At 35.3% G+C, this 23,106-nt stretch overlaps 2 protein-coding genes across 2 annotated transcripts in view; both read right to left on the bottom strand.

Annotated features, from left to right (window-relative positions):
• The window catches only part of LOC142341164 (uncharacterized), a 176,545-nt gene that overhangs the window by 29,433 nt on the left and 124,006 nt on the right, over window positions 1–23,106 (bottom strand). The window lies entirely within an intron of this gene.
• LOC142340565 (uncharacterized) lies at window positions 940–22,319 on the bottom strand. Its single transcript, XM_075391223.1, has 3 exons — window positions 22,051–22,319; window positions 7,265–9,227; window positions 940–1,934 (listed from the first exon to the last, which is right to left on the bottom strand). Exons 1-3 carry the CDS (start codon window positions 22,276–22,278, stop codon window positions 1,099–1,101), a joined length of 3,027 nt encoding a protein of 1,008 aa, XP_075247338.1. The 5' UTR covers window positions 22,279–22,319; the 3' UTR covers window positions 940–1,098.

The raw sequence follows: 23,106 nt of genomic DNA on the forward strand, positions 1-23,106 counted from the left end.
ATACACGATGTCCTTGCTAAGTTACGTATAGACAAAATTTCCCATACAAACGTTTACTTGCCATCATATACGGGTGATAGTTCTTCTTGAGAAAATCTGAATAGTTAAAATTGGTACTAAATTGGGGGGAAGGACTACCATAGAAATTAATTTAAACTATTGAGCATGATCATTAAGAAAACATCTGAAATGCAACTAAAAATTATTGAGAAAAATTCTTCAGTTCGGAGAGAAAGCGAAACTATGATGGCCAATGTACGAAACAAGGCAAAATTAGACAAGAAATTACATTTTTTTTTTCGTTAATTTGTAGTACTGTTTCGCTTTCACTTGTTGATGCACAGCATAAGTAGTCGTAGTCATGGTAACTCCGCAGCATATAACAGAAATGCTCTTCTTCGGCAAAAACGGATTGACATTTCACATTCGCCAAACACGAATCATATATGAAGTCATACACTTCAATACTTAACACCGAATAAGATAGCATGGCTATCCTTAAAGATTTTAAACTCGGTTTCATTGCAATTCTACGAGAACGACTCATTGTCGAAATTTTTTTTACCACTAACCATCCCCAAATTAACCTTCATTGCATCATACATACATGCTTCCATTAAATTCTTTGACTGAAGGTAGTAATACGATGGAACTTTTACATCACCGATCCCTTTCTGATGTTTCAAGGAACTTCCAAGTTTTACTGTATATTTTCACTAAATTTCAATGGAATTTTTATGAGTGACGAGAAATCACGTGTCATACTTACATGATCACCACGATTCATATAATTCAATGGTATGGCCACCGAACCGGGTATGGCAATTATAGACGAAAATGACACGTTACAGTAACGAACACGTTACAGTAATGACACGTTACAGTAAAATCCGTTACTCTATAGCATCCATAAGGTCATTTCAAAATCAAATAGTGGTCCAAGAGGTGAGCATTTCTGTTCAGCAACGGAATATAGAAAAATAGACAATAAGTTATTATGTCTTGGAGACAAACTGGCATTTGAAAGTTGCCATGTGCTATGTAAAAAAACGATGCAGCTGCTACGTTTACTACCTGTCATTCATACACTCTTTAATGCTATGCAGTAGATACTACTTGAGGTGAGTTATTATTTCTACTTGAGTTAGTTGTGGAACTGTCAACCATTGTCGACTGTGCGGGAGTGGGTGCCTCGGCATAACTACCACAAACATTGCCCAAATCTGTCCTGCTGGGTAACTCCTGTCTCGGCGGAAGCGTGGGCGGTGAAGGGGACCTTGACTGAGGTGAAGGTTTGAGAGTATCGTCCTGTTTAGGGGTCGTTAACGTTTCAGACCTGTTGAGGTCGTCATTGGACACATCATCGAAATCCATTTCGTCCGCTGATTCCAAAGATGATGATTGGTTGAATGCTGCAAACTGGAGACATGTCTTCATTGCACCATCTCTGTTTCCAGTGTTGGTGAAATCTCTGTTCGCTTGAGGACTTGAGCCTTCGTCGCGAGATAGTTTAGTACTGGGCGAATAATTGGACAGTTGATTATCAGGAGCAAAGAACTGTTGTTCCTGTAGCAGTTTATGTTGTGTGTGGGGCGAGGGATGGCAATGGTGTAGTAACATTGGGGAAGCAGATGGACTTTGTTGATGGTGTGCCGCACTGTTCATTTGATGGTAGTTTTGTTGGTTTCGAAACAGAAAAGAACTGTTATTATTGGGAGTGAGTGCCCTGTTGTGACTATAGCTACAGGGTCCACCCACCGACATTCCAGGTATACCGGGTGAGAATGCGTGGGAGAGGTTTCGGCGAGAGTTGGGGTGGCTGTTGACTGGGGGTCCGAACTGGTAAGCTGCAGCGCTTCTTGAGGGTGAAAATATACTTCCCTCCCCTGTGTTCCTTTCCCAGTCAAAATCCTCGCCGTACGACGAGTAGTTACCTACACACAAAATTAAAATTCATAAATTTTTGTTCCGAAAGCAGCGGCGAACCAATAAAAATGGGTCATATAATCAAATCCACTTGAGGCAAACATCGACTAGGTAACGTTATTATTCCGGATACAGTTCGAAGTTGTATGTTACATTCTCACTTTTCAACAGTTGTCCCTAACACGTGAATAATTTTATCTCTATGGCTGGCACTGTAAATAAAGAGTTGCACAGTAACCAAGAATACTTCAATCTACATCGAATCAAAATAAAGCAGTCATAGCCAAGTTTTTAACAGCAGCTTTTCACTTAATTTGGTGATACCAATCAAAAGAGGTGCATACTCATATATATATAGAAGGGTATCCAGGCTTCGAGACAAGCGAGCTAAAATCAGAATACAATAATAGAGCTTTCCACGATACGCTAAGCTTTGCTTCTTTCTATTCTGCTGAACCTCAGAGGGCCGAAGAATGGGTGACTTCCTGAAAACCATTTGAGTTGCTATCTCTCAGAAATAAAGCTAGTGGATCTCAACAAATTAAGTTGCCGAAGAGAAACAAACAAAAAGGAGCCATATTAGCGTTTTAAATGGCTTTTCAAAGTGAAAACAAGACATCCTTTGGTAAGCCAGGGGGTAAGCTAATTACGTCGCAGGGTTACCTTGTCCTTATTGAATGATAATAGTGGCTTTCAATTTTGGCAATGGTAATAGTGGTTTTTTCAAGCAAAAAATTTAAACTAGTAGCAAGTTCACTGATTTGTTCAATTGTTTTACCCACCATCAGAAAATTTGATTCCCATTTTTAAAATTCCGAATTTGGATTCACGTTGCACAAAAATCTTAGCATTAGCTTTCTGTTACTCTTCCGTTTAAGCAGGGTGTTTATCTTGTGAAACAGTCAGTTTCCGTTCGAAATATGAACTTTTTGACTAGAGAAAAGGTGTTATGAGATGTACTTACTGCATAGGTTTCTTAAACGTCGAATAGTAGAATCAAAAATTATCATTTTCAACTGCCATCGGACGACGTGTTGAAAAACGATAGGCGTGCATCTGTCTGGCTTAAGCTAAGGTAGATATAAGTGCTGAAGAGAAGAGTTGTGTGGCGTTGCGGCTCAACACTAACAAAATAGTAAAGATCATGAGATTCTATTGATCTCTAAAACAGGAAATCTAGAAGCCTCTTCTTGCTTATCGATTAAGATTATTTTTCAAGGGCTTTTTATTCTATTGATGATAAAATTGGAGTACGTGCAGTCGTTGTTTCTCCAATTTCAATAAAAACATTTATTGGAACATAAGAAGATTCTGAGGCCACTTTAGATTTAAAGTTTTTTCTGGTTTGATAGTTTCTTGAAAATATTTTCAACAAATATGACATTCCCAGTTAAACACATATTTTCCAAACATTTTGCGTCGACAATTTTAGTCACGAGCGACAAATACGAGTAAATATTTTTAGAGACTGGGTGGGAATTCGTCCAAATTGTTTACTCTCAGACAAATTTCATCCATGAAGTCAGCGAAACAATAAAGGAAAAGCAAGGGTTCTAAATAACTCGGATTGAATCAATTAAATCCAGTAATTGATTCGGTCAATCCTTGTGCCGAACATTTGCAAGCAAATTATAGACAAAAATTATATAAATTGAAAACATTGAAATTGATATTGGATCAACTAATTTGGAACACAATGGAACACAATGATTCGCTCGTGAACACTCTGGCTTCGCAAAAAACTCTTTTTTGCAAACAATTCTCTGCATCTGATTTGAAATCGAAACGTTGGCGTTTATATAGTTATGCCTCAAAAGATGAATTATTAGTCTTATCAATTAATGAAAGAAGTTTGCCCGATGCTTTCCACTCTGCAAAAATTGGACTAGCATACTTCAAATAAGATAACGTTGTGAAACTGTCGTACTACATGGTCAAACCAACTCACAATTAATCACGGACAGGAAAGTGTGTTGGTGTAATGGGTAAAGTAAAATTGGCATACCATTGAGGAGTACGTTTAATCTTAGCTAAAAAACCCAAATGTCAATTTGGATACAAAAAAGGAATCCAGCAGCAAATCTTCAAATTGTTTAACTTAAGCGTCTGAAAAAACAAGATTGCGACCAGTCGGAGTTAGAATATCAAATTCAGGCTGTGACCACTTAGGTTGTCCACCACCTTGACGGTTATCAAAGCGCATAAGCTGAAACCTATCAAATTAGCGGTGAACAGGAATGATGACTAGATGGCTAGCAAGGTCCAAAGCCACCCCATAAATTTGCAATTGATCGTTATTTTAAGAAAGCGTTCCTAAAAACGAAAATCCATTGCCTTTTTTGAGAAGTCGCCTTTCATAAAATATTCCTCAGGTTTAATTGATACTGTAACCCCTATTATTTCCTTGATTGTCACATTAAAAAATGGAAGGAAAGGTGAGATATTTCATTTAGATTAATTCCAAAACAATGACATTCAAAAAATTTATACAGTATCAATTCTAAACATAGCAGTTAAGACCATAAAAATTTCAGTGAATAACATTGATAATATTAATTTAAATTTCAGCTTCTTTAATTACCCTTAATAACTGCCCTTAAGCATTGATTATAAGTTAGGGTGTCCCTTCAAGTTGAACAATTGCATTCAAATGCTCATAACTACTTGATAGAAATCTAGGTAACACAGCTCGAATGTCACGAAGGAGCTCCTACTGTATATAGTTATTTCTTCTTTTACAATATTGAAACTTAGCCGGCAAATTGCCAGAAAAAAGCCGCAATAGCTTCATAGATCTGTAGTCTCAAAAAGAAGGTAAAAAAGACAGATCAAAAAGAAACTTATTCTTTTCATTAAGGTGATTAAGAATCTGTATAACTTACTGCTGCTTCTATTAGCTGCTCTTAAATAACCTTCAATGAGTGGCAAGCACTCATTTGACCTTATCTCTTTGAATTAAAGCAAAGAAAAGTCAATTTCAGAGTAAGGACGTCATTTTTAAGAGTGAGGCAAGTCACGTGTGACCAAAAATTTAATCATGCGAATGAACAAAAAACCAGCTCCACTAAGAGTGAAAAATGCCGTCACGCACGCAATTCAATTTAAATTGCATGAACGAATGAACAATAAGCAGATTTGAAGTGGTTGTGACGTCATATGGTCAACAAAAATCTTGACGAAATAAATAAAACATAACAGGACAAGTCCTGACGTACAATTCAAAAAAACTTTTGTTGACTAAACAACAAATTAGACCAATAACGGACTATGAGTGAATTGGGAAAATTATTTCCAAAAAAATCAGATCAAAAAACAAAAAAACAAAAAATGAATGTCATAATACAGCAAGCGAGAACAAAAAACCACTAGCGAGAAATGTCAATCTGATTCTAAAAAAAACTAGAATAAACTATGAATGGATTGGGAAAACTATTTAGAAATAAATCCGACCAAAAAATCGAAAAACCAGTAAAAATCGAAGTGAAATTGCCGCATGTGAACAAAAAATCACTAGCGAGAAAGCGAATTTTTGTTCAAACACCGTTTTCTCACTCTACTTTAAAATTAGAGCGAAAAAATATCACGCCGCAAAACCACTCGCTTTTTCGCTCCATTTCCTGTTTCGGCGTGACCAAAATCACTACTCCAATTTGACTTCAAAAATCATGAAAATGTGTGAACAGATCTTAAAAAAAGACAGCGCCCAAATACAATTCAAATTCTTTGAATTGTAAAAAACCAAGAAAAGGCCAATAATAGCCTTAGCTCTCGCTTCGCGGCTATTGATAAGACTTTGAAAGTCGTTTCATCCGTTCATCATTTGGCGCACAGCCAAAATTTTTGAAAGTTGCATTTGAAGTTGCATGAGCCATGCTGCCAGATTATTAATAGCAAAGAACGTCAGAAAAAGAATGAAAAATAAAGGATTGATCGATTTATTGTCAAATAATATGTAGCTACAAACTGTTTTAGTTGAGCTCTTCTTTGGGTGCATAATCTCTCCGGCACCAAGTATCGAAAGCAGTAGGAGTTATTGAAGGGATTGAAAATACGCTTAAATGAAACATCCGAAATACACCCAAAAATAATTAATTATACTCAGGATTCAGTGAAATTAATAATCGAATACATGTTTAATTAATTATGGGATTAATGTACAAATGATGGAACAAACTTTTTAGACCATTGCAAACAAACTTCTCAATGTGAAAAAAATGTGACCAGTTGATATTGTTCGCCTTTTATCTATTACTGAGCATCAGTGCAAAAAAGAACACTGTATTTCTCCTCACATCTGTAAAATTTTAGTTATGGCAAAAGTTTACAGATATAGGCAGGGCAGAAAGTAGGAACAATTATAAACAAAGAAAAGAGTAATATTTAACATTCAAGGCCTTGATATATACCAATAGAGAAAATACTTCTATTGGGGTTGAGGGAGGGCAGTACTAAAAATTCAAAACAATAAAGAATGAAGTTAATTGAACTTAAAATGTTTCCAAGTGATTAAAACGTAATTAAGTTCGGGTCCTCTTTTGTCCGCTTTGTTCGGCTTGTTTTTTTGGGCTTTGTTCGGGTCCTTCTTATATTCATTAAGATAAAACGCTTCAAAATTTTTCCTTGCACGATTGTGCGACATTAATAGACAATTTCTTGGTATAGAATTATGCTGGAGAATCCCTCTTTATAATACTTTTTTCATGCAAATTGCTTTTTGAAATTTTTACCCAAACAGTTTCACTCGTGCATGTAAAATCTTGCTGTTGGTAAGTTCAAAGCTGAGCTCCAAAAAGCAGGCTTATTGTTATTCAGGATGCGATGAGTATGTGTCAGCACTGTATTCAAAAAGTATCGAAATAGGTAGTACTCCGAGATTGATTTTAAGATCGGAGGATGCATCAAACTTTTTTCTAAAAAAAACAAGCTTCGATGGCCCAATTCAGCTTTTCCAATGTTGTTATGACAACCACGCAAAAATATGCACCTCCTTGTCTATGAAATCCTTTAGATTCTCAATATATACAAAAGGCAATCTCGTAGCAACTGTGTTACATACTCACGCCGTCGATTATGAACCAGCCCAAATTCAACATTGAAGAACTATCACAATTTTCAAAGGAAAACAGTCATTATTGGATGCAAATATTAGAAAAGGTTTACACCTTTTACTATTAACTCATAATTCGCACTGGTTTCTACTATTTTGCTCATAGAGCACAAAACACATAGTTATGTGTAAGATTTGTGTGCTGTACAGTACCTTAACGCAGCTACAAACTTCTTAATCTGAATAACTGCTCATTTAAAATGTTCACTTTTCTTCTTTATGTTGACTTACCCTGGTTGGATATGGGAGATCTATTGACGTAGCTCAAATCCAGGTTGGTAGGCCTGTTAGGCCCAGAGCTTCCTTGGTCTGAAATTTTGATTATTTTCTCAGGAGTGTGCTCCAAAATACGCGCTGAGTCAACAATGACGGGGTATTTGTTCTTCGGCGCGTTTTCTGGTTTGGTGAAACTTTCCGTGGGTCCCTTTAGCAGAAACGGTGCTGTATCCGTTCTTCTAGCTGCCGGCCTCTGATCGATGCTCTTCTTACGATGCAAGCCCAGACGAGATATCCGCCTCAAAATCCGCTGACCCAGGCTCTTTTTGGGCAGCCCTATCGAGTCACTGTTGGACATCTGTGACTCGTTACTGTGCGTACTGGATACACTTCCGTTTGATATTGCAAGAATGTTACTCTCACTTTGACTCTTGCTCCCTCTGGAATCCAGTACTCTGTCGGCGGTGCTGTCTACGTCAGAGCTCTCACTTCTCAAGTCTGATCCTGGCCCTGATTCATCAAAAAGACCGGGTGAGAGAGGTAGGGCTTGTCTGGCTCCCCGCCCGCTCCACGTACTGTAGTTTATGTTGGGCATGGGCGAACTGAGGACACCTGCTTTATTAGAATAGTGCATATTAGACGCAAAAGACGCTTGACTCGTCATCTCCGAACTGGTTGCATCGCGGTGAATATTGGACCAGACGAGGTCGTCTTTTACGCTGATATTATGTCGAACATCCATGGGAAAACTAATGTCAAGTCCAGGTATAATTTTCTGCTTGTTTTTAATTTTGTTAGATTTTCTAGCATCAGAACCAAAGCTCTGGAACTGTAACGCCTCTTTCAGTTCTTTCTCCGCAAGCCGCAGTTGAGCGTCTCTCTTTTCTTTATGTGCCTGGATTAGTTCTTCAACCAGGTTCTGTGTGATTGCCTGACTTCCACCGTAATCGGTCATGTAATCATACTTTATATCCGGATACCAATCTCGCTCTCTTGACTTGACGAAATCTTCACCTGACATGTGAAAGTTATTATGAAACATTTCCAAAATTTTCATCAACTCCTGTTCAATTTGGTTGAACGTCAGTCTGGAACTCACGGAAATGTCCCAGCACCCTCGCATCAAGTTCGCAAACCCTGGCTCCATTTTTGCCGGAATCGGAAGTGTGAGATTGTGCTCTCCAATCTTGTACAAGACTGTGTGGTACTGTAGGTTCTTGTAAGGAGCCTGGCCAATCAGAAGTTCCCACAACACCACTCCAAAACTCCAGCTGTCACTAGCATGGGAGTAGAGAGACCTTTTTATAACCTCAGGGGCCATCCACTCAACAGTACCTCCCCCTTGACAATTAGACTGCGACTGGCTATGATACTCGATTGGCTTGGCCAACCCAAAATCAGTTATCTTCAATGTTTTATTCTCAAACGAATCGTCTAATGTAATTTCCTGTGAAAACAGGATATTTCCACTCTTCAAGTCTTTGTGCAGAATGGGAATCGGAGCTCTGTAGTGTAAATATTGCATCCCGCGGGTAATCTGCAGCGCCCACTCAATCAAAACTCGAGGAGGAACTTCTCTGTGGTACAAAACGGGTGTTAAAGACCCTCCTGCGCAGAATTCCAGCACTAAACATCTCTCCATCGGGTTGTCCAGAGAAATTTTGAGTAACTTGACAATATTTTCGTGGTTCAAGTGATGTTGAATGTACGCCTCTTTCTTCAGCTTTTTCAAAATACTCTCGTCATTGTTGCTTTGGCTGAAGTTTGAGTTTGGAATTTTTACGGCAACTTTCAAATCGCGAAAATACCCCGCGTACACTTGCCCAAAACCTCCTCGGCCAAGGAAGTTCTTTCCTCTGTCAAAACTTAGGGAGGCAGATGGTATCTCAAATGATGACACATCCGGGTTCGATGTGACCAACTGCGACACGTTAGAGTGGTGAAAATGTCCCTTCTCTTTCTGTTGAGATTTACCAATCTAAACAAACGGTATAGCTTACTTTATACATCCGATTAATGCAGGAATCTAGTTTTCTAAATATGAAACTAATCTGCCTAGATTTTGGTAATGAAAAACAAAAGGGCTTCGTAATATTTAATAGCAAACATCGCCACCGACTTTCAATTTTAACCGCAGACCTTTAGTGATGAGAAACACATTCATCGAACGAAAAACATAAACCCACTAGCGTCGGATGAATTGCTCCAAAATAACAGAAGGGGCAATTTGATTTAGAGGGGCGTAGCTTAGAAATGTTTAATGGGTGTAAAAAATTCCCCATTGCGGACCTCCAGGTTGGCAGCCTAACATCTTTACCACTGCGCTACAATGCCTTAGATTTCCTTTCGCTATCAATCGCTTCAAGCAACGAAATTTATTTCACAACGAGAGCGACCTGGGTCACTCAAAAATGAGAACTTAAGTGTCAAAAAGTCAAACAATATTCAAGAAAAGCGCAAAAGCGCCAGGTGGAAATTTTGCATAAAAGATACACGTTTACAATAACTGGTTCAAACTCCGTTCGAGAGCAACTAAACACGCAATTCTATATGATTAAACAATGGAACTTTGCAGGTAAAGGAACAGTCAAATTTTTGCAAACTCTAAGACGGTTCTGACCAAGTGTAAAAATTTCAATAGCAAAACAAAACCATCAGGTCAATGAAAGCAAATCAACACACCCATTTGGTTTTTATTTGAGCGCAAAGCGGTAAACATTTTCAAATTTGTTGCGCTTTCTGTTAAATTGTATAGCTCTGCAGTATTCAGCTTATATCTTAAACACCTGAAGGCTAAATATTAAAATAAATTAGCATTCGCTCTATCAAATTCTGATAAACCAATGCACTTAGATTTAATCACCGTCCTTCATCAGATCCTCTTAATTTTGGTTTCTTTATCATAGCCCCTATTGCTATATTAAGGAAAGGTGAGTTAAGTAGGTCCGTCCGATGTCCATAACACGTAAGCGAAGCAACACAGTAGACAAGTCGTAAAAGGTAATCCAAAAAATTGAAAGAAAAACAATACTCGACCTCAACAGCATCACAATTGAACATTTCAAACTTCAAAGAGAATTAATGTCACAAATTTAGGAAAAATTGGAGATGTAAAGGGTTTGAATGAGAAAGCAAACCCAATTTGATATGATGAAAAAACTGGCTTGACATAAGAGGCAGGCAAAACAAAGTAATATTTTAAAACAAAGTAATATTTTAAAACAATTATACTGCCTGAAACTTCGTCCGAGAGCAACTACAGACAAATCTATATGATTAAACAATGGAACTTTGCAGGTTAAAAAACATTCAAATTTCTGCAAATTCTGAGACTGTTTTGACAAAGAGTAAAAATTGCAAGAACACAACCAAACCATTAGGTTGATGAAGATAAATCAACAGACACATTTGGCTTTCATTTGATCACAAAGCGGTAAAAATTTTCAAACTTGCGCTTTCTGTTAAATTACATAACTCAGTATTCAGCTTATAACCTAAACACCTAAAAGCTAAATAACATAATAAATTAGCATTCGCTCTATCAAATTCTGATAAACCAATGCACTTAGATTTAATCACCGTCCTTTATCAGATCCTCTTAATTTTGGCTTCTTTATCATTGCACCTATTGCTATAATAAGGAAAGGTGAGTTAAGTAGGTCCGTCCGATGTCCATAACACGTAAGCGAAGCAACACAGTAGACAAGTCGTGAAATGTAATCCAAAAAATTGAACGAAAAACTAAATACTCGACCTCAACAGCATCGCAATTGAACATTTCAAGCTTCAACGACAATTAATTTCACAAATTTAGAAAAAAATAGCTTTAAATTGGAGATACTTTTGGGCACATAGAATGTAAAGGGTTTGATTCAGAAAGCAAACCCAATTTGGCATCTAAGAAAAACCTGGCTCGACATAAGAGGCAGGCAAAACAAAGTAATATTTTAAAACAAAGTAATATTTTAAAACAATTATACTGCCTGAAACTTCGTCCGAGAGCAACTAAAGACAAATCTATATGATTAAACAATGGAACTTTGCAGGCTAAAAAACATTCAAATTTCTGCAAATTCTGAGACTGTTTTGACAAAGAGTACAAATTGCAAGAACACAACCAAACCATTAGGTTGATGAAGATAAATCAACAGACACATTTGGCTTTCATTTGATCACAAAGCGGTAAAAATTTTCAAACTTGCGCTTTCTGTTAAATTACATAACTCAGTATTCAGCTTATAACCTAAACACCTAAAAGCTAAATAACATAATAAATTAGCATTCGCTCTATCAAATTCTGATAAACCAATGCACTTAGATTTAATCACCGTCCTTTATCAGATCCTCTTAATTTTGGCTTCCTTATCATGGCACCTATTGCTATAATAAGGAAAGGTGAGTTAAGTAGGTCCGTCCGATGTCCATAACACGTAAGCGAAGCAACACAGTAGACAAGTCGTGAAATGTAATCCAAAAAATTGAACGAAAAACTAAATACTCGACTTCAACAGCATCGCAATTGAACATTTCAAGCTTCAACGACAATTAATTTCACAAATTTAGAAAAAAATAGCTTTAAATTGGAGATACTTTTGGGCACATAGAATGCAAAGGGTTTGATTCAGAAAGCAAACCCAATTTGGCATCTAAGAAAAACCTGGCTTGACATAAGAGGCAGGCAAAACAAAGTAATATTTTAAAACAAAGTAATATTTTAAAACAATTATACTGCCTGAAACTTCGTCCGAGAGCAACTAAAGACAAATCTATATGATTAAACAATGGAACTTTGCAGGTTAAAAAACATTCAAATTTCTGCAAATTCTGAGACTGTTTTGACAAAGAGTACAAATTGCAAGAACACAACCAAACCATTAGGTTGATGAAGATAAATCAACAGACACATTTGGCTTTCATTTGATCACAAAGCGGTAAAAATTTTCAAACTTGCGCTTTCTGTTAAATTACATAACTCAGTATTCAGCTTATAACCTAAACACCTAAAAGCTAAATAAAATAATAAATTAGCATTCGCTCTATCAAATTCTGATAAACCAATGCACTTAGATTTAATCACCGTCCTTTATCAGATCCTCTTAATTTTGGCTTCTTTATCATGGCACCTATTGCTATAATAAGGAAAGGTGAGTTAAGTAGGTCCGTCCGATGTCCATAACACGTAAGCGAAGCAACACAGTAGACAAGTCGTGAAATGTAATCCAAAAAATTGAACGAAAAACTAAATACTCGACCTCAACAGCATCGCAATTGAACATTTCAAGCTTCAACGACAATTAATTTCACAAATTTAGAAAAAAATAGCTTTAAATTGGAGATACTTTTGGGCTTGTAAAGGGTTTGATTCAGAAAGCAAACCCAATTTGGCATCTAAGAAAAACCTGGCTTGACATAAGAGGCAGGCAAAACAAAGTAATATTTTACAACAAAGTAAAATTTTAAAACAATCACTGCCTGAAACTTCGTTCGAGAGCAATTAAACACAAATCTATATGATTAAACAATGGAACTTTGCAGGTTAAAAAAACATTCAAATTTCTGAAAACTCTAAGGCGGTTTTGACTAAGAGTAGAAATTGCAAGAGCACAACAAATCCATTAGGTTGATCAAAATAAATCAACAGACCCATTTGGCTTTCATTTGATTACAAAGCGGTAAAAATTTTCAAACTTGCGCTTTCTGTTAAATTACATAACTCAGTATTCAGCTTATAACCTAAACACCTAAAGGCTAAATAACATATAAAATTAGCATTCGCTCTATCAAATTCTGATAAACCAATGCACTTAGATTTATTCACCGTCCTTTAACAGATCCTCTTAATTTTGGCTTCTTTATCATGGCACCTATTGCTATATTAAGGAAAGTTGAGTTAAGTAGGTCCGTCCGATGCCCATAACACGTAAGCGAAGCAACACAGTAGACAAGTCGTGAAATGTAATCCAAAAAATTGAACGAAAAACTAAATACTCAACCTCAACAGCATCACAATTGAACATATCAAGCTTCAACGACAATTAATTTCACAAATTTAGAAAAAAATAGCTTTAAATTGGAGATACTTTTGGGCTTGTAAAGGGTTTGATTCAGAAAGCAAACCCAATTTGGCATCTAAGAAAAACCTGGCTTGACATAAGAGGCAGGCAAAACAAAGTAATATTTTACAACAAAGTAAAATTTTAAAACAATCACTGCCTGAAACTTCGTTCGAGAGCAATTAAACACAAATCTATATGATTAAACAATGGAACTTTGCAGGTTAAAAAAACATTCAAATTTCTGAAAACTCTAAGGCGGTTTTGACTAAGAGTAGAAATTGCAAGAGCACAACAAATCCATTAGGTTGATCAAAATAAATCAACAGACCCATTTGGCTTTCATTTGATTACAAAGCGGTAAAAATTTTCAAACTTGCGCTTTCTGTTAAATTACATAACTCAGTATTCAGCTTATAACCTAAACACCTAAAGGCTAAATAACATATAAAATTAGCATTCGCTCTATCAAATTCTGATAAACCAATGCACTTAGATTTATTCACCGTCCTTTAACAGATCCTCTTAATTTTGGCTTCTTTATCATGGCACCTATTGCTATATTAAGGAAAGTTGAGTTAAGTAGGTCCGTCCGATGCCCATAACACGTAAGCGAAGCAACACAGTAGACAAGTCGTGAAATGTAATCCAAAAAATTGAACGAAAAACTAAATACTCAACCTCAACAGCATCACAATTGAACATATCAAGCTTCAACGACAATTAATTTCACAAATTTAGAAAAAAAATAGCTTTAAATTGGAGATACTTTTGGGCTTGTAAAGGGTTTGATTCAGAAAGCAAACCCAATTTGGCATCTAAGAAAAACCTGGCTTGACATAAGAGGCAGGCAAAACAAAGTAATATTTTACAACAAAGTAAAATTTTAAAACGATAACTGCCTGAAACTTCGTTCGAGAGCAATTAAACACAAATCTATATGATTAAACAATGGAACTTTGCAGGTTAAAAAAACATTCAAATTTCTGAAAACTCTAAGGCGGTTTTGACTAAGAGTAGAAATTGCAAGAGCACAACAAATCCATTAGGTTGATCAAAATAAATCAACAGACCCAATTGGCTTTCATTTGATCACAAAGCGATAAAAAATTTTCAAATTTGCGCTTTTTGTTAAGTTACATAACTCTGCAGTATTCAGCTTATAACCTAGACACCTAAAGGCTAAATGCATTCGCTCTATCAAAATTTGATGAACCAATTCACTTAGGTTTAATCACCGCCCTTTATCAGATCCTCTTAATTTTGGCTTCTTTATCATGGCCCCTATTGCTATATTATGGAAAGGTCCATAAGACGTAAGCGAAGCAACACAGTAGACAAGTCGTGAAATGTAATCCAAAAAAATTGAATGAAAAACTAAATACTCGACCTCAACAGCATCACAATTGAACATTTCAAGCTTCAAAGACGATTAATTTCAAACTAAAATAGCTTTAAATTGGAGATACTTCTGGGCACATAGAATGTAAAAGGTTTGAATCAGAAAGCAAACCCAATTTGGAATCTAAGAAAAACTGGCTTGACATAAGAGGCAGGCAAAACAAAGTAATATTTTACATTAAAGTAATATTTCAAAACAACATTTGCCTGAAACTTCGTTCGAGAGCAACTAAACACAAATCTATATGATTAAACAATGGAACTTTGCGGGTTAAAAAAACATTCAAATTTCTGCAAATTCTGAGACTGTTTTGACTAAGAGTAAAAATTGCAAGAACACAACCAAACCATTAGGTTGACGAAGATAAATCAACAGACTCATTTGGCTTTCATTTGATCACAAAGCGGTAAAAATTTTCAAATTTCCGCTTTCTGTTAAATTACATAACTCTGCAGTATTCAGCTTATAACATAAACACCAGAAGGCTATATGTTAAAATAAATAAGCATTCGCTCTATGAAAATCTGATAAACCAATGCACTTAGGTTCAATCACCGTCCTTTATCAGATCCTCTTAATTTTGGCTTTTTAACATGGCCCATATTGCTATATTATGGAAAGGTGAGTTAAGTAGCTCCGTCCGATGTCCATAACACGTAAGCGAAGCAACACAGCAGACAAGTCGTGAAATATAATCCAAAGAATTGAATGAAAAAATAAATACTACTCGACCTCAACAGCATCATAATCAAACATTTCAGGCCTCGAAGAAAATTCAATTCACAAATTTAGGAATAGCAAAAAATTGGAGATACTTCTGGGCACATTGAATGTAAAGGCTTTGAATCAGAAAGCAAGAAACGCAATTTGGCATCTAAGAAAAAACTGGCTTGACATAAGAGGCAGGCAAAACAAAGTAATATTTTACAACAAAGTAATATTTAAAAACAATAACTGCTTGAAACTTCGTTCGAGAGCAACTAATTACACAAAGATTAAACAATGGAACTTTCTTTGCAGGTTAAAAAAACAGTCCAATTTCTTCAAACTCTAGGACGGTTTTGACTAATTGTAAAAATTGCAAGAACACAACAAACCATTACGTTAATGAAAAAAAAACAACAGACCCATTTTGCTTTCATTTGATCAGCGGTAAAAATTTTCAAATTCGCACTTTTTGTTAAATTATATAACTCTGCAGTATTCAGCTTATAGCCTAAACACCTACAAGCTCAATATTAAAATGAATTAGCATTCGCTCTATCAAAATCTGATAAACCAATGCACTTAGGTTTAATCAACGTGCTTTATCAGATCCAATTAATTTTGGCTTCTTTATCATGGCCCCTATTGCTATATTATGGAAAGGTGAGTTAAGTAGGTCCGTTCGATGTCCATAACACGTAAGCGAAGCAACACAGTAGACAAGTCGTGAAATATAATCCAAAAAATTGAATGAAAAACTAAATACTCGACTTCAACAGCATCACAATTGAACATTTGAAGCTTCAAAGACAATTAATTTCACAAACTTAGAAAAAATAGCTTTAAATTGGAGATACTTCTGGGCACATAGAATGTAAAGGGTTTGAATCAGAAAGCAAACCCAATTTGGAATCTAAGAAAAAACTGGCTTGACATAAGAGGCAGGCAAAACAAAGTAATATTTTACAACAAAGTATTATTTTAAAACAATAACTGCCTGAAACTTCGTTCGAGAGCAACTAAAGACAAATCTATTTGAGTGAACAATGGAACTTTGCAGGTTAAAAAACATTCAAAATTCGTCAAACTCTAAGACTGTTTTGACTAAGTAAAGATTGCAAGAACACAACAAAACCATTAGGTTGATTAAAATAAATCAACAGACCCAATTGGCTCTCATTTGATCACAAAACGGTAAAAATTTTCAAATTTGAGCTTTCTGATAAATTACATAACTCTGCAGTATTCAGCTCATAACCTAAACAACTAAAGGCTATATGTTAAAAAAATAAGCATTCGCTCTATCAAAATCTGAAAAACCAATGCACTTAGGTTTAATGAACGTGCTTCATCGGATCCTCTTAATTTTGGCTTCTTTAACATGGCCCCTATTGCTATATTATGGAAAGGTGAATTAGTTAGGTCCGTCCGATGTCCATAACACGTAAGCGAAGAAACACAGTAGACAAGTCGAGAAATATAATCCAAAAAATTGAATGAAAAACAATACTCGGCCTCAACAGCATCACAATTGAACATTTCAAGCTTCAAATACAATTAATTTCACAAATTTAAAAAAAATAGCTTTAAATTGGCGATACTTCTGGGCACATAGAAATTAAAGGGTTTGAATCAGAAAGCAAACCCAATTTGGCATCTAAGAAAAAACTGGCTTGACATAAGAGGCAGGCAAAACAAAGTACCATTTTAGAACAAAGTAATATTTTAAAACAATAACTGCCTGAAACTTCGTTCGAGAGCAACTAAACACAAAGCTATATGATTAAACAATGGAACTTTGCAGGTTAAAAATCATTCAATTTTCTGAAAACTCTAAGGTGGTTTTGACTAAGAGTAAAAATTGCAAGAGCACAACAAAACCATTAGGTTGATGAAAATAAATCAACAGACCCATTTGGCTTTCATTTGATCACAAAGCGGTAAAAAATTTCAAATTTGCGCTTGCTGTTAAATTATATAACTCTGCAGTATTCAGCTTATAACCTAAACACCTAAAGGCTATATGTTAAAATAAATAAGCATTCGCTCTATGAAAATCTGATAAACCAATGCACTTAGGTTTAATCACCGTGCTTTATCAGATCCTCTTAATTTTGGCTTCTTTATCATGGCCCCTATTGCTATATTATGGAAAGGTGAGTTAAGTAGGTCCGTCCGATGTCCATAACACGTAAGCGAAGCAACACAGTAGACAAGTCGTGAAATATAATCCAAAGAATTGAATGAAAAAATAAATACTCCTCAACCTCAACAGCATAACAATCCAACATTTCAAGCCTCGAAGACAATTCATTTCACAAATTTAGAAATAGCAATAAATTGCAGATACTTCTTGGCACATTGAAAGTAAAGGCTTTGAATCAGAAAGCAAGAAAGGCAATTTGGCATCTAAGGAAAAACTGGCTTGACATAAGAGGCAGGCAAAACAAAGTATTATTAAAACAAAGTAAAATTTTAAAACAATAACTGCTTGAAACTCCGTTCGAGAGCAACTAAATACACAAGAATTAAACAATGGAACTTTTCAGGTTAAAAAACACTCCAATTTCTGCAAACTCTAGGACGGTTTTGATTAAATGTAAAAATTGCAAAAACACCACAAACCACTAGGTTAATGAAAATAAATCAACAGAACCATTTGGCTTTCATTTGATCACACAGCGGTAAAAATTTTCAAATTTGCCCTCTCAGTTAAATTACATAACTCTGCAGTATTCAGCTTATAGCCTAAACACCTACAAGCTAAAAATTAAAATAAATTAGCATTCGCTCTATCAAAATCTGATTAACCAATGCACTTAGGTTTAATTAACGTGCTTCATCAGGTCCTCTTAATTTTGGCTTCTTATCATGGCCTCTATTGCTATATTATTGAAAAGTGAGCTAAGTAGGTCCTTCCGATGTCCATAACACGTAAGCGAAGCAACACAGTAGACAAGTCGTGAAAAAAAATCCAAAGAAGTGAAAGAAAAATTAAGTACTCCTCGACCTTAACAGCATCACAATTGAACATTTCAAGCCTCAAAGACAATTAATTTCACAAATTTAGAAAAAATAGCTTTAAATTGGAGATACTTTTGGGCACATTGAATGTAAAGGATTTGAATCAGAAAGCAAAAAAAAACGCAATTTGGCATCTAAGAAAAAAAAACTGGCTTGACCTAAGAGGCAGGTAAAATTTTAAAACTAGAAATAAAAAAACCGAAGAATTGGTATGAATGTCTTCACAACAAAAACTATAGGGCTAAAAGCTGATGAACGTAGCAACAAAGTCAAAATTATTTTGACGACTCTAGCTCAAATGTTTGGAAAATAGAACGAAAACATTGCAAGTGTCGGATTTCTTCAAATTTGTACCTCGCAACAAACTGTCTTGCTAAAATCTAAAGAAATCAAATGCCAGGAGAGCAGCACTCTAGTTAGACATATAAAACTCAAAAATGCAAAAGAATTTGAAAAATTTCTTGAATTCTAAGCGCTCTAAAACTTTGGCTGCTAACATTTGTTCGATGAACTACGCACAACAATTAAAAAAGGTTCAAAGACTCCTTTAAGTCGAAAACCTCGAACAATTGCAAAGTACTGCCATTTTTCCGTTTCAGTTTGCATTATCATTACATACACCTCAGAAATGTAAACGCAGAGAAATTTTAGCTTAATAAACTCTCACCAACAAAAATTTGATGAGTTTGGACATTGGACTGCAGTTCTTGAAACTCAGTTCTTGAAACTGGAACACATCTTGAAAAGAACATAAAAACTGAGCAGACAGATTGCCAGAAGAAAGCCGCAAAAGTGCGATAGATATGCAGTCTCAAAAAGAAAGTAAAAAAGAAGACCAAAACACTTATTCTTTTCATTAAGGGCTTAGATGTTAACTTTTGATTAAGAGTAGGTACAACTTACTGCTGTTTCTATTAGCTGCTCTTAAATAACCTTCAGTTAGAGTGACAAGCATTCATTTGAACTTCTCTCTGAATCAAAAAGGAAAAGTCAATTTCAGAGTGAAAACTCATTTTTGAGAGTTAGGTAAGTCACGTGTGACCACAATTAAATCACGCGAATGAACAAAAAATTCGATCGACTAAGAGCGAAAAATGACGAAACTCTGTTGAAATTGCACGAACGAATGAACACAAAGCATATTTGAAGTGATCGTGACCTCATATGGTTGTAACAAAAATTTGACGAAGAAACAAAACACATGGCCGGAGAAATTCCGGAAGCGACTCGCAGCGTCAAAGACTCACAAAAACCGTAGTCGATACCATATCTTTTTGTACGTAGCCAGTAACTCTTTACCTCGCCTGGATTGATTTAAACAGAAAGCTGAAATTTATACCAAAGTCACCACGAGAAAGATGCAGCAAAACTTTGTTATATTAAGAATATTTCGAAACGTTAAAAAATGTCCAATATTCTTAGGATGGTTAAAATACTGATATGCACGAAAAACTGGCAGCGCTATAAGTTGGCATGAGAGAACTCCTGATGCTGGTATTGAAAAATTAGAACTCCTTAATCAGCTGAAATACCCAAAAACATCTTGGAAACATACGGCAGATAAACATCTTAGAAAATAAACTAAAGTTTTCAAAAGAAAAAAAATACTAAAGACAAAGACTCAAAAAAAACATTACAATTAGTTTTGAAATCACTGTAATTAGAGCAAAAGTACTATATTTTTCTTCCTTTTTGGAGATATGATAGACAAAACAATTTCAAAGTTAAATCGATCATTGAAAAACAAAAGGAAAATATTCAAAGACAAAAAAAATAAAATATCAATACAGAGGCCTCAAAGTTACAGAAACTAGTAATCAATTACAATTTTGTGAAAATGATTTTCAGCAAATTCTCGCTGCTGCATTTTGTTAATTGAAATCAATTGCAAACCAGTGATGTAACAAAATGGTAAGTGGCAAATCTTAAAATCGGTAAAACTCTTAACTGACATGAGCAAATCGAATAAAAAATAAGTGCTAGAGGAAACTAGAGTGATAGATGCTAGAATGTACAAAATATATACACGAATGAAGGAAATAAAAGTGAAACTCCTTGACTCTTGAAAGTTAAGTCAAAATTTAAAAAAACTAAGAACAACAAATACATTTCAAAATATAGCATTCTAGAATTGAAATGAGCCAAGAGCCATCCTACTGTACAGATAAAACAAAGAAAATTACAAAGATTGGAAACGTTTTTTAAATATTTTACAAAAGAGATCGAAAGTTTTCAAAACTAATTTAAGAAACAAATTTCACTGTATTTCAAAAAGTCACGCCAAAAAATAATTTACTTATTAAGAAAAAAAGGAAATTAAAATCCCTGATGTTGCAAAAAATACTGTTTCTAGTAAATTGAAACAAAATAAAAGAAAACAGAAAAATGGAAGAAAAAATCCTTCAAAATCGGATTAGCATGTGCAAAATTTAATAAAAAATTACCTCGTGGTAGAAAGAGGCATTCATCATATGTATTATCAACGGGAAGTTGTCATATAAACTGATTTTTGATAGAAAGACAAATGAAAGATCCAAAAATGAAAAAATTATTGGAAAAAAAACCACAAATTAACTTAAAAATCAAGAAATGTGCGTATTTGTAATTTGAAACGCATTATCAGGCTCTTCAAAGCACTATGGTATCAAATTCAGAGGGCTATATTTCAATATGACGTCGCAGAAAAATTATTTCTACAAAAAACAAATTACAAGCAAAAAACTGGACCAATTAGAGAAAAACGGCTAAAAATCGTTATCTATATGTGCTATTCTGCTATAAACACTTTTCAAAGTCGAAAAGTCATTCACTGATCGCAGCGCATAATCAAACAACTTCTCTCGCTCAGAAAAAAATTAGTTCTCATGCAAATTTTACTCACTTTCGCTTTTAGGTCAAAATGCCGTCTGAACGAATAGTACGTACGGTAAAAAAAAAACCTAAGAAAACCAATACTCCTCTTCGAGTCGTAAAAATCGATAATATCCTCAGCTATCGCTTCGCGGCTATTAAAAACAGGACTCCAGAAACGAGGCTCAACATCAAGAGCAACTCGAACTTTAATTCCCAACACACATCGCAATTTCTTTACTTCATCAACGATTCTCATGTGGAAAGAACTACAGTAGATTTGAACTGTAAAACAAAGTTCCATAACTAAGAACCCTAAAAGCTTTCAAGAGTTTAAATCAAGAAAAGCTAGAATAAAAAAAAGTGGATTGACAAATTTCTGAAAGAACTTTTCCATTATGTACGATCAACCAACATCATGTGTCGAAACTGGAAAAAGAAAAATTAAAACTTGATAAAAGCTAAATTTGAAAAAATCGGAAATTACTGAAAATTACAAATATCGGAAGCTAGAAAAACAAGACAATTACTGCATGAAATACAACTAACTTAGACTAAAAAAAATACTTTTGTAACAATATTTTAAAAGAAAAAATTCTGAAAAAACGTCAAAATCCTTTCTGAAAAAATTGATCAAGTTGCTGCTCTAAATGAAACCAGCTTCTTTAAAATTCTGAATCTGTAAATTCTGCATCAGATTTAAAAAATTTTATAAACGCTTCAAGGGATAGTTCAATCACATGGGACATATGAAATTCTATACCAACCTTCTCGCCATACCACCACCCATCTTCGCCTCTAGCAGACAAGAGAACAACAATATCTCCTGCTTTCAAGGGCAAAACATTATCTTTATCCACAGATGCTAATTTGTCTGTTGATTTGCTGACTTTAAAGAGGAACTGAGCGTTCGCCTTCAACTCGTGCTCACTGTTTACAGATTCTGCTTCCTCCCTCGGATTTTCGTCGTCTTCAGAGTAAATGTCTGTTGGCATTCTTATTTACATCAAAACCTAAAAATCATCAGCAGCATTTGATCAACATACGTTACTTTTTCAGCGTAATAAACTGTTTCATAAAATTGCTTATCAAAATTCTGCGATAACAATAGCAGAACTTATCAATGAAAGGGCTTCCAATCCTTTCATTGAATTGCTGATTTTTCCGTTTAATCCCCCAGTACGTCTTGCGCCCCCCAGTTACAGAGCACGTGCCTTTACATGGTAAATCATTATGTAAAACTATGGCAAGTGCGTCTGGGGGTTGCAAAAATATGCACCCACTAAGCGGGGGCACAAACAGAAAAGATCCGAATTGCTAAAAAAGAGGATCAGACCAGTGAGAGGATATACAACAGACTAAGAACTACTGGCATTGTCCCTGTCGTTGTGGTTAGAACCAAGTCCAGTTACGCCTGCAGGTACTGTAATCACAACCGATTAGCTACGTGCAGCTATTATATTCAGAAAACTTTTCATTGACGAATTTCCACATTACGTACAAAATGCGATTCTTTAAACCACTTTTCTTGCTTGAGTCTGGTCATTGCCCAGCCGATTGATGTCTGTCTTCAAATTTGCTAGCCTGGAGTTTCTTAGGACAAATTAATGTCGGCTTCAGTGCGGGTTTTTGCCGAATTGAAAGTAGTAGTAGAGTAGGGTTTAGGGTTAGTCCACGGGTTTTCACCCTGTTGATGCAGTCAAATCCACGTGCATTTGTCTGGTGTGAATAAACTGTTAAAGAAATTCCAGTAAATTTTCAGTAGCCTGTCTTTGGTGAGGTATTGGCCATAGCTTTAGTATTTTCTAATCAATTGATTGTAG

The sequence above is a fragment of the Convolutriloba macropyga genome, chromosome 6 (genome assembly GCF_964194025.1).
Source record: "Convolutriloba macropyga chromosome 6, txConMacr16.3, whole genome shotgun sequence".
Lineage (NCBI taxonomy): Eukaryota > Metazoa > Xenacoelomorpha > Acoela > Convolutidae > Convolutriloba > Convolutriloba macropyga.